The 12,841-nt window shown below is 45.1% G+C and overlaps 1 protein-coding gene across 1 annotated transcript in view; it reads right to left on the bottom strand.

Moving 5' to 3' along the window:
* Nucleotides 1–3,578: 3,578 nt before the first annotated feature.
* LOC136620008 (calcium-activated chloride channel regulator 1-like) overlaps nt 3,579–12,841 on the bottom strand; it is a 53,688-nt gene continuing 44,425 nt past the window's right edge. The window contains exons 11-15 of the mRNA XM_066594741.1: nt 7,810–8,080; nt 6,139–6,306; nt 5,390–5,626; nt 3,806–4,090; nt 3,579–3,742 (exon numbers count right to left, since the gene is read on the bottom strand). Of these exons, the coding sequence (XP_066450838.1) occupies nt 3,579–3,742; nt 3,806–4,090; nt 5,390–5,626; nt 6,139–6,306; nt 7,810–8,080 (1,125 nt within the window). The remainder of the gene's footprint in view (nt 3,743–3,805; nt 4,091–5,389; nt 5,627–6,138; nt 6,307–7,809; nt 8,081–12,841) is intronic.

Here is a 12,841-nt window from a genome sequence, read left to right as displayed (position 1 = left end):
ATAATCTATAAGTATTCTTAAGGTTTATATATGTATAGAAGATTAAATAAAGTAAAACGGAGGATAAAGAATTCTATTTGCTATTACATTTCTAAAGGCCCATTTACATGGCCTGATAATCGCTCAAAGATCGCTCAAATGACAGTTTGAGTGACAGCATTGAACGATCATTTTGCATAAACTATTAAGTAGCTACTCAGCTACTTAAGAGCAATTAAATGTGCAAATTAAGCCTTAGTTTAAAGCAGTTAATAGCCGTAGGGCTCTTATCTGCTTTCAGTTATTTTGTTCTCAAGCAGGAAACTATGCTATCAGCTGATAAGGCTGAACGATGATTTTTAGGTTGGACTTAATTTAACGATCAGCTAGCAGTGCCCGAAAAGTGCACGATGGCCGCGCATTTAAATGCAACGATTATCACTAAAACAATCGCCTTTTAGCGATTTTTGTTTTTTAGCGATCATTGCTCCATGTAAATGGGCCTTAAGACAAAGTCCATATTAAGTCAGCTGTCTGGCTGCACATTTGTGTGAGTGAAGGGTAATTGCAGCTTTTTCTTTTTCAGATCTTGCAATCTTCTGAACCAAAATATCTAAATAGTGTGTCCAGTAAGTTAGGAAATGAAAGGGAAACAAGATGGTGCTCAACTGACATTATGCTTTCTCTCACAAGGGTAGTGCCTTAAGTTGTCGTAAACTGCATGTGGCCAAAACTACCCACTTGTCTAGGCCAATGGCTGGATGCTTTTGCTAGTAATGCTGGCCTTTTACTGGCAAAATCTTTTAACTATTGGCTACAACAGGGGGCGGGGCTTATACACATGCGGTTTACCGCAGCCAGGAACCTTATCCTGAAGTTATATATCCATTGGACACTTCGATCAACACTACCACCAAAAACACGCCTATAATGTTTAACAATGGTGAAATGTGAACCAGCTGCTCTGCATGTACAGTTATATTTAACCAAAGGAATAAAAGCAAATTTTTTGCATGGTTCCACCCACTGCTATAAACATTTAGAATAAGCATTTTTTTGGAGGTTTTATAATAAAAATGATGGAATTCAAATAACTTCTCTTTTAAGAAAGTGATATTTAAATTGGATGAAACCAGATATAGGCAAACTTGGAGAAGTAGAAATACACTGTGGTAAAAATGTCCAGATTCCACACAGAAGAGAAGCAACCATCTTTAGCTCACAGACTGCAATTCTACAAGGTGCTCACCATTCGAAAGTTTTTTGGCTTTAAAAAAAAAACAATTTTTGCACTATTTTTCACAGAGAAAGGAAGACATCTATGGGATATTAAATATTGTATAAAAAAAGAAAGTGGGATTATAGAGGTGAAACCTGCATCGGCTAACCACAAAAATTATGTTTGCAGGCTTTGTAGGGCTCAGTCAGACAGGCGTTTATTCACGTGTAAGAAAGATCGCACTGCGCGCATAGAAAAAAAATGTGTGACCACGTCCATTGCCACCCATACGTTCTATCTTTTGTAGCTGCAAATTTTATGCGCATGTAAAAATCGGACCTGTGACCGCTGCCATTGAAAAGCATTGATTCTACATAAATGCGGATCACAAAAACAGGTAACATGCACACATAAAAACGCCCGTCTGACTGAGCCCTTATGGGTCATAAAACCAGGCATTAAAGGGCCCCTCTGGCAAAAAAAGCATTTTTTCATCCCTACCCCCTCACATGATCGCCTGTCATGCTCTGGATGTCTTCTCTGTGTATTGTAGCCATATCGGTGCAGTGCAGCCTCCTGTCTGATGCTACATCTTGAGGGCTTATTCAGATGGGCGTATATCAGTCAGGTTTTCATGCCTGGCCAATATGCACTGCCCCTCTCTGCATGGCTAGGAGGCGGGACGGGAGCTAGTGCACTGAGCTCCCGCCCCCTCTCCACCCCTCGCTACTGTTTGCAATGGGAAGGGCAGGATGCCCTTGCAAACAGTGGCAAGGGGGCGGGAGCTCAGTGCACTAGCTCCCATCCCGTCCCGCCTCCTCCCCTTGCAGAGAGGGCATCATATATCGGCCGGGCAGGAAAACCCGACTGGTCTACACCCGTCAGAATAATCCCTGAGAGTGAGATATTTTACTTTAATGGGATTTTCCAGTCAAATACCATTTAGGGTAGGTCAATAGTTGAACGACTGGGGTCCGCCAATCGGAACCACGACCGATCAGCTGTGCACGTGCATGCTGTCAGCGCTGCTATAACAGAGGTCAGAGCAGAAGCCTCTGCGCCAATCTCCCATGTAGTGGCGGGCGCTTGTAACTGCAGGCACAGCTCCCATTGATTTCAATGAGAAATCAATGGGAGCCGTGCCTGCAGTTAGGTCACCATGTATCTAAGTACCTCTGAGCTGTTTTTAATGCAAGTTAAAGGAAAAAAAGAAGGTAAAAGACAAAGGAGAAATAGGAAGGCAAAAATAGTAAAAAGAAGGAAAAAGGAGAAGGAAAAGGGAAAATATTTTGCTTTTGTCTGTCTCCTTTTGTTTTTTTCTTTTCCCCTCTTTTTAAAAAAGAAGAAGGAAAAAGAAGAATTTTCATTTTGTGCCAAACTGAACTTAAAGCAAAATTGCAGCCAGAACAAGATTTTACTGTTCCGGTTTGCTCAGCGCTATCCATAATGACTGATTTTAACCACTTGTTGCTGTCAGTCACCTTTTTTATGTAGCACAAAAGACTGTGCTAGGTACTGACCAGAAGACAGACATGTGAAAAATCTGATCCCACGTGTTGGATTAGAAAAAAAAACGCATTCCAAATTTTAGGTATTATGATCTACTTAGGACTTATCATAGATTTACCAGTAGACCCAAATCTAACAGTTGCCTAGATAAGAGTTAAACAATGCAAAATATGTAGGTTGATACTGACACTTGGTGGTAGAATCACTTTTACAGCTTCATATTCTCTTTTTTTTGCACAGTTTTTCTGTTCATCAACTTTTTAAAAGCTAATAATAACAAAATTGAACTTTTCATTAAAATGCTCAGTATTTATTTACACTGAATTATTCTACATTTTTGTACAAATTATTATATTTCACATGGTTTCCTTGCTATTTGACCCAGTTAAATCTGTGCCACTGAAAAACAGCAGCGCCGGCCCCATTGAAATCAATGAGAGAGGATCACTGGAGAAATCCCCTGCTGCAGCTGTCACAGTCGCAGCAGAAGAGCATGATGTTCTCTCATTGGTTTCAATGGGGCCAGTGCAACATATCGCCAAAAGAACGAACACGCTGCGATTTGTTTTCTGCATCGCAATGCGGTGCAATGCAAGAAAACATCACAAATGTGAATGAATGGGTTTTATATTCGTGCGAAATTTGTTTCTTCTCGCAACGCACAAATCTTGCGCAATTTTATCGCCAGTGTGAAGGAGCCCTTACATGAGTGTATGCATAATACTCATTGCAGCGTATTTGAACATGAGCAAGGTTTAAAGAGGTAATCTGTGTTTTGCGCGCTTGTCTGTGCATAGTATTGTAATTGTTGCACACACAAGACCAGTTCATAAATTGACATTTTAACACACAAATAGCGGTAGTTTTCCATTTACACTCTCACTTGTAGATTACTTTTGTTTCTTTTACAGCAGACAATGCAGACAGTAATACTTATAATGATGCAGATAATGATTACTGTTATGCATACTATCAGTGTAATAGTAGTGGGGCTCAGTCCATTAGAACCGTCATTAGCTGGGGGAACAGTGGTAGCCCGTTCAGTTGTAGCCCGTTTAGTGGTAGCCCGTTCAGTTGTAGCCCGTTCAGTGGTAGCCCGTTCAGTTGTTGGTTCAGGTGTGGGAGCCGGTCTTGGTGGAATAATGAGAGCAGCCTGGGCTATGTTAGACACATCTGATCGTTGAGAGACTTTATCAACCGCTACTAAAGCAAAGTAAAGAATAGTCCCATTTTTTATAACAATGTTTTCGGGCACAAATGAGAATGTTTCTGTTGATCCAGCTGGCGAGGGAGGAAGAACAGCAATGTTGATCTGTGTTGATCCACTAAAGTTGGTTCTGAGGTCACTGGGGTTGATGTTCATTCTTAAGTCATAGTTTGAGGCTGGAGAAGAAGTGAAATATATAACATCACATCATTGACTCATGTTCATATATATCTGTAGTTTTTATACTTGAAACATTTTGTTTTATTCTTTCTGTGCTAAAATAATCTACATCATATCTATCTATCTATCTATCTATCTATCTATCTATCTATCTATCTATCTATCTATCTATCTATCATATGTTTGATACACAGTTGCAATTGAAATTATGTAACTCCCATTGAAAATTGGGTTTATTTGTGAAACTTAAAAACTTTAAATAACAATGTAAATAGCTCAACACAACTAGTATAACAGACAGTTTCTCTAAATGCAGTGACACTAAATGTCACTTCTAATGACTACTATAGTCTCAAACGTATTCAATCTCTTCATGACAAGCGTCTCTAGGACTTAAGGCTGGTTTAGACACAACGATTCTCACTCAAAAATCGCCCAAAGCCGTCTTTTGAGTGAGAACTGTTGGATCTAACTGCACTAACATCGTGCAGTTTTCGTTAACCAGTCACTGATCATTCTTTTTCAGCGTGCTGAAAGAGAACGATCAACCTTATCAGAGGTTCACAGCGGGAAACCGCTGATACTATTGTTTCAGCTGGTATCCCGCTCTGCGAACACAGCTGGGGTATGGAGAACACAGCGCTCCATCTGTGTTCTGCATACCCCGCTCCTATACCCAGCTGTATATCCGCTGAGCGCTCCGAGAACCGCTGGATGCAGAAGACAAGCGGCCCCACTTGTCTTCTGCATACCCCACTCGGAGCAGTCAGCTGTATACCAGCTGAGCACTCCGAGAAGAGAACAGCTGGATGCAGAAGACAAGCGGCCCCGCTTGTCTTCTGCATACCCCACTCGGCAGAAAATTGATTGCTCAAAACTGTCAATCAAACTGCCATTTGAGCGATCACCTTGCCCTGTAAATGCACACAATAATTCGTGCTTAAAAGATGTCTTTTAAGAAGTAGTAGTACAGCAAAAAAAAAAAAGTAAATTTGGTATTGTAGTAATCGTACTGACCGATGAAATCAAGTTGTTATGTCATGTTTGCTGCAGTGTATACACCGTAGAAACAAAAACCCCATCCCCCCCAAGATGGCAGAATTTAATTTTTTTCCATTCCATTTATAATTTTATATAAGTTCTTCAGTAAATTATATGGTACATAACGTAGTAGCATTGAAAAACACAATTCATCATGCAAAAAGCCTGCCCTCAGACATCTACGTTGGCGTGTAAATAAGAAAGTTATGATTTTTTAAAAGTGGGGAAATAAAAATTTAAAAAAATATATTCACCAGCTCCCTGGTCCAGATCATCACCAGTGGCCGTCCAAGATAACACAATCGTATCATTAACAATGTTTGCCTTTAAATCGGATATTTTGTCAGGCTTATAGATATCTTGTGGAGGAGTGCCGGCTGCAGGGACATTAGACACCACAAAAGAACCTCCTGAAGCCGTCCGGCTGAACTCTCCAACAGTAAGATCTTCATCTGGAATCTCCGGGCGTGGAGGGTTCAAGGTGACAGTATCTACAAAGAGATTACCAGTAAGAGTATTAGATTATTTTAAATAATATGGAAGTGAAAGGATCATTGAAGTGCTTGGATGAACAAATCTATGTAGATTAACCCATTGCTGCCTGTCCCATATAAATTAACCAGCTGATGACATGTAGACTGTGCTGATGGCCTGTTAATTTATGTGCTGCCTTTGAAGACTCTGTGGTCTCTCACACTTAAAATGGAGCGTTGCTTCTAGGAAGAACTGCATCTGACATACAGTGCTGTAAGGACCAGCATACAGAGGTATGAACAGGGCAGAAAGATGGCCAGGCACCAGCATCATCATAGATTAGTTAGTGGGGCCTAAATTGAAAATGTTTGAGAAGCCCTGCTCTACATTTCATGTCAGATGTTCTCTGTAACTGAAGGTACATCTTCCTACTAGTTACTTGATATTTGCTGAAAAAAAGTTAAATTGCTGTAAAATGATTTTTCTGAGCTGATCTGTATTTTATTAAAGTGACTTAAATGTCTCTTACCATTTATGATGTATCCTGGAATGTAGAGCGCACGGTTCTTGGGGAGGACCAAATGACTTTTAGCCTTTTTATTGTTTTCAACTCGTACTTTTAAACCATATCTTCCGTTTGCTGAGAACTGCATGAAGTATCTTGAATATATTCCATCATTCTTCATAATATCAGGGCCTGAAATCAGCATTTCATCAAGAAATTTACCTTCTTAGAATATAGAATAATAGAATAGTAGAGTTGGAAGGGACCTCCAGGGTCATCGAGTCCAACCCCCTGCTCAATGCAGGATTTACTAAATCATCCCAGTCAGATATTTGTCCAGCCTCTGTTTGAAGACTTCCATTGAAGGAGAACTCACAATCTCCAATGGCAACCTGTTCCACTCATTGATCACCCTTACTAACAGAAAGTTTTTTCTAATATTCAATTTGTGTCTCCTTTCTTTCAGTTTCATCCCATTGCTTCTAGTTTTTTCCTTGTACAAATGAGAATAGGGCTGATCCCTCTGCACCATGACAGCCCTTCAGATAATTGTAGAAGCCATTAAGTCTCCTCTCAGCCTTCTTTTTTGCAAGCTAAACATTCCCAGATCCTTTAACCGTTCTTCATAGGACATAATGTGCACATTATTAGTTTTACATCCTTTGTGTGGTTTTACATAAAAGTACATCCTCAGACAGGCTAGCGATTGTTAACAAAGATGAGAAATATTAGCTGTGATCTAGGACATTGCAATGTGGGCCCAAGGATGGATATTATTAATGTGCTGTTACTACTATTTGCCTACATTTCTGTATAGGCGCTGCAGTGTGGAGTATCTCCAAGGTGTCACTATTATCTCTAGTGTTGGGTGAACGCTATATTGTAGATTAATTCAGGTGTATTAATTTTAAGGTCAGACTGGCCCACTATATTACTAGACGATTCTCTGGTGGCCTAGTCTCTCTCGCATTAATTGACCCCTAAAAGAACAAGGTACCGAAGGTCCAGCAGAAGTAACCTCATTTGAAGCTGACTTTGGAGACATCTTTTGCTACCAGGGTCCATTCACATTCTTTTCAGATAACCTAATAGAAATTATTGATAGTATCTCTAGTGTATGTGATATTAGCAATGTAAGCTTAGCATGCAACTAAAAGTGTATGTGCACATGTTTTGAATACATGAAGGGTAAACCCTCAAAATCATTTCTTCTGATAGTACCAGGAGAACCTTAGTCGGACAATGGTCAGTAGGCCTGGATGATACAGTATTGATCTTATATAGTAATGCTCATAAGAGGCGAATCACAGGCCTTAGTGTGGGTATCATTGATTGGCTGCAGCCAACATGTGCTTAGATGGCACATGATCAGCTGCCGAGAGTCTGGTGGGGTCCAGAAGGGACTTCGACTGGACTGGAGGGAAGACCGAACAGATGAGAATAATCTTCCTTACTATTTTACTGCTTTCTCCATCTTTATAAATAATGGTTAAGTCACTGGAAAACCCCTTTTAATTATTTAGCTGTATAAGTAGTAAAGTAGTATAACTATGTGTTTCTCGTTGAAGATATAAAATACATGCAGTTAAAAACTAGCAGATTTATCCAATTGGCCAAACTCAGTAAAAGTGCTGCAACTATTACAAAAATGGAGCAATTATAGCAGCACTTGGTAAACACATACAGTATAATTACCTGCTCCATTGTCCAGAAGTTCTAGGGTCACTATTGATCCAGTGACAGGTTCAATTATTGCGGTGACTTTTGCTCCGCTGACAGGTATCAGTCCTTGACTTACTGAGGCGTAGATAACCATAGGGTTGGGATACTGGTTTGTGTCTTGGCTCATATGAGCATTTACAACAATTGGAGGAACGTTTGCATCTGAAGCCTTAGAATTCACAACTAAACCTAAAGTTTCAACTGAAGTGCGTGAATTGCAGAGATTGTAATTCCAGGGTCCTCTCTAAAATAGAAGGGAAACCATCATCATCATCATTATTAAATTTACCACAATATGGAAGATAACTACAAAATAATTGATATGTTCAATTCGCTACATTTTGGCAGGGGTAAGTTGTTGTCAGCTAATAATTTCCATTGCAGCAGAAATGTGGCATTACATGATGGTCATTCTAGTAACACACTGGACATCTTGAGTTGTCAGCTTGTTAGCAGCTCTCCTTTGTGACTCCTATGGAGAGCCTGAGCAGGGAATTCCCCTCTATGATGTTCTTATGGGGAAAACCCTGTAAATGGGACCTGTAAGAAGATACTCTAGGTTTGTTTACATTTGCTTCGCATATAGGTTATCATGCTGTTCTATGTTCAAACACCTTCTGTTTGTATTCGGCCCTATACAAGGAAACACAGTTGCAGGCCTACACCAATTTAGAGATCAGAGCTCCGTCTTTTTCTGATACGAAGCTTCAAATCTATTGAACAGACGCAGAGTTAAATCATAACTAGAGATGAGCAAGCACCAAAATGCTCGGGTGCTCGTTACTCGGGACGAAATTATCGCGATGCTCTGAAAAGCCCTCATTAGCAATGCATACCTTAGCTAAGCACCACACTACCTCCAACAAAGCACAATCACTGCCTGCATGACACTCCGCTGCCACTTCTCCTGGGTTACATGCTGCCCAACCCCCCCCCCCCCCCCCGCATGACCCAGTGTCCACAGCACACACCAAAGTGTCCCTGCGCAGCCTTCAGCTGCACTCATGCCACACCACCCTCATGTCTATTTATAAGTGCGTCTGCCATGAGGAGGAACCGCAGGCACACACTGCAGAGGGTTGGCACGGCTAGGCAGCGACCCTCTTTAAAAGGGGCGGGGCGATAGCCCACAATGCTGTACAGAAGCAATGAGAAATATAATCCTGTGCCACCGCCATCAGGAGCTGCACACGTGGGCATAGCAATGGGGAACCTATGTACCACACACTATTCATTCTGTCAAGGTGTCTGCATGCCCCAGTCAGACCGCTTTTTTTTATAAATAGTCACAGGCAGGTACAACTCCGCAATGGGAATTCCGTGTGCACCCACAGCATGGGTGGCTCCCTGGAACCCACCGGCTGTACATAAATGTATCCCATTGCAGTGCCCATCACAGCTGAGGTAACATCCGATTAAATGCAGGTGGGCTTCGGCCCACACTGCATGCCCCAGTCAGACTGGGGTTCTTTAGAAGAATACACATGCATTTACAACTCCCTGTGGACCCACAGCATGGGTGGCTCCCTGGAACCCACCGGCGGTACATAAATATATCCCATTGCAGTGCCCAACACAGCTGATGTAACGTCAGCTTTAATGCAGGTGGGCAAAAAATGAATTGGATTACACTGTAGGCGAGGGCCCCAAAAAATTGGTGTACCAACAGTACTAATGTACGTCAGAAAAATTGCCCATGCCCAACCAAGAGGGCAGGTGAAACCCATTAATCGCTTTGGTTAATGTGGCTTAATTTGTAACTAGGCCTGAAGGCAGCCCAGTTAAAATAAAAATTGGTTCAGGTGAAAGTTTAAACGCTTTAATGAGCATTGAAACGTATAAAAATTGTTTACAAAATTATATGACTGAGACTTGTGGTCCTAAGAAAAATTGCCCGTTCGGCGTGATTACGTCAGGTTTCAGGAGGAGGAGCAGGAGCAGGAGGATGAATATTATACACAGATTGATGAAGCTAAAAGGTCCACGTTTTTGATGGTGATAGAGAACGATGCTTCCATCCGCGGGTGCAGCCTACGTATTGTTTAGGTATCGCTGCTGTCCGCTGGTGGAGAAGAGAAGTCTGGGGAAATCCAGGCTTTGTTCATCTTGATGAGTGTAAGCCTGTCGGCACTGTCGGTTGACAGGCGGGTACGCTTATCTGTGATGATTCCCCCAGCCGCACTAAACACCCTCTCTGACAAGACGCTAGCCGCAGGACAAGCAAGCACCTCCAGGGCATACAGCGCAAGTTCAGGCCACGTTTCCAGCTTCGACACCCAGTAGTTGTAGGGGGCAGAGGCGTCACGGAGGACGGTCGTGCGATTGGCTACGTACTCCCTCACCATCCTTTTACAGTGCTCCCGCCGACTCAGCCTTGACTGGGGAGCGGTGACACAGTCTTGCTGGGGAGCCAAAGGCCTTAGAGAGTGTTCCCCTGCCTGTGCTGTACATGCTGCCTGATCTCTGCGCCTCCCCTGCTACCTGGCCCTCGGAACTGCGCCTTCGGCCACTAGCGCTGTCGGATGGGAATTTTACCATCAGTTTGTCCGCTAGGGTCCTGTGGTATAGCATCACTCTTGAACCCCTTTCCTCTTCGGGTATGAGAGTGGAAAGGTTCTCCATATACCGTGGGTCGAGCAGTGTGTACACCCAGTAATCCGTAGTGGCCAGAATGCGTGTAACGCGAGGGTCACGAGAAAGGCATCCTAACATGAAGTCAGCCATGTGTGCTAGGGTACCTGTACGCAACACATGGCTGTCCTCATTAGGAAGATCACTTTCAGGATCCTCCTCCTCCTCAGGCCATACACGCTGAAAGGATGACAGGCAAGCAGCATGGGTACCCTCAGCAGTGGGACAAGCTGTCTCTTCCCCCTCCCCCTCATCCTCCTCATGCTCCTCCTCCTCCTCAACGCGCTGAGATATAGACAGGAGGGTGCTCTGACTTTCCAGCAACATACTGTCTTCCCCCGTCTCTGTTTCCGAGCGCAGAGCGTCTGCCTTTATGCTTTGCAGGGAACTTCTCAAGAGGCATAGCAGAGGAATGGTGACGCTAATGATTGCAGCATCGCCGCTCACCATCTGGGTAGACTCCTCAAAGTTTCCAATGACCTGGCAGATGTCTGCCAACCAGGCCCACTCTTCTGTAAAGAATTGAGGAGGCTGACTCCCACTACGCCGCCCATGTTGGAGTTGGTAATCCACTATAGCTCTACGCTGCTCATAGAGCCTGGCCAACATGTGGAGCGTAGAGTTCCACCGTGTGGGCACGTCACACAGCAGTCGGTGCACTGGCAGATGAAACCGATGTTGCAGGGTGCGCAGGGTGGCAGCGTCCGTGTGGGACTTGCGGAAATGTGCGCAGAGCCGGCGCACCTTTCCGAGCAGGTCTGACAAGCGTGGGTAGCTTTTCAGAAAGCGCTGAACCACCAAATTAAAGACGTGGGCCAGGCATGGCACGTGCGTGAGGCTGCCGAGCTGCAGAGCCGCCACCAGGTTACGGCCGTTGTCACACACGACCATGCCCGGTTGGAGGCTCAGCGGCGCAAGCCAGCGGTCAGTCTGCTCTGTCAGACCCTGCAGCAGTTCGTGGGCCGTGTGCCTCTTATCTCCTAAGCTGAGTAGTTTCAGCACGGCCTGCTGACGCTTGCCCACAGCTGTGCTGCCACGCCGCGCGACACCGACTGCTGCTGACGTGCTGCTGCTGACACATCTTGATTGCGAGACAGAGGTTGCGTAGGAGGAGGAGGAGGGTGGTTTAGTGGAGGAAGCATACACCGCCGCAGATACCACCACCGAGCTGGGGCCCGCAATTCTGGGGGTGGGTAGGACGTGAGCGGTCCCAGGCTCTGACTCTGTCCCAGCCTCCACTAAATACACCCAATGTGCCGTCAGGGAGATATAGTGGCCCTGCCCGCCTGTGCTTGTCCACGTGTCTGTTGTTAAGTGGACTTTGGCAGTAACCGCGTTGGTGAGGGCGCGTACAATGTTGCGGGAGACGTGGTTGTGCAAGGCTGGGACGGCACATCGGGAAAAGTAGTGGCGACTGGGAACTGAGTAGCGCGGGGCCGCCGCCACCATCATACTATTGAAAGCCTCCGTTTCCACAACGCTATACGGCAGCATCTCCAGGCTGATAAATTTGGCTATGTGCACGTTTAACGCTTGAGCATGGAGGTGCGTGGCGGCGTGCTTGCGCTCCAACACTTGCGCTAGCGACGGCTGGACGGTGCGCTGACAGACATTGGTGGATGGGGCCAAGGACAGCGGAGGTGAGGGTGTGGGTGCAGGCCAGGAGACGGTAGTGCCTGTCCCCTGAGAGGGGGGTTGGATCTCAGTGGCAGGTTGGGACACAGGGGGAGAGGCAGCGGTGCAAACCGGAGGCAGTGAACGGCCTTCGTCTCACCTTGTGGGGTGCTTGGCCATCATAAGTCTGCGCATGCTGGTGGTGGTGAGGCTGGTGGTGGTGGCTCCCCGGCTGCTTTTGGCGCGACACAGGTTGCACACCACTGTTCGTCGGTCGTCTGCACTCTCAGTGAAAAACTGCCAGACCTTTGAGCACCTCGGCCTCTGCAGGGTGGCATGGCGCGAGGGGGCGCTTTGGGAAACAGTTGGTGGATTATTCGGTCTGGCCCTGCCTCTACCCCTGGACACCGCACTGCCTCTTGCAACCTGCCCTGCTGCTGCCCTTGCCTCCCCCTCTGAAGACCTGTCCTCAGTAGGCGTAGCAAACCAGGTGGGGTCAGTCACCTCATCGTCCTGCTGCTCTTCCTCCGAATCCTCTGTGCGCTCCTCCCTCGGACTTACTGCCCTTACTACTACCTCACTGATAGACAACTGTGTCTCATCGTCATCGTCCTCCTCACCCACTGAAAGGTCTTGAGACAGTTGCCGGAAGTCCCCAGCCTCATCCCCCGGACCCCGGGAACTTTCAAAAGGTTGGGCATCGGTCACGACAAACTCCTCCAGTTGGAGAGGATTCGGAACCCTTGCTGCCCATTCTGGG

This window comes from Eleutherodactylus coqui, chromosome 3 (assembly GCF_035609145.1).
Source record: "Eleutherodactylus coqui strain aEleCoq1 chromosome 3, aEleCoq1.hap1, whole genome shotgun sequence".
NCBI lineage: Eukaryota > Metazoa > Chordata > Amphibia > Anura > Eleutherodactylidae > Eleutherodactylus > Eleutherodactylus coqui.
This window is presented reverse-complemented; position numbering and strand designations above follow the sequence as displayed.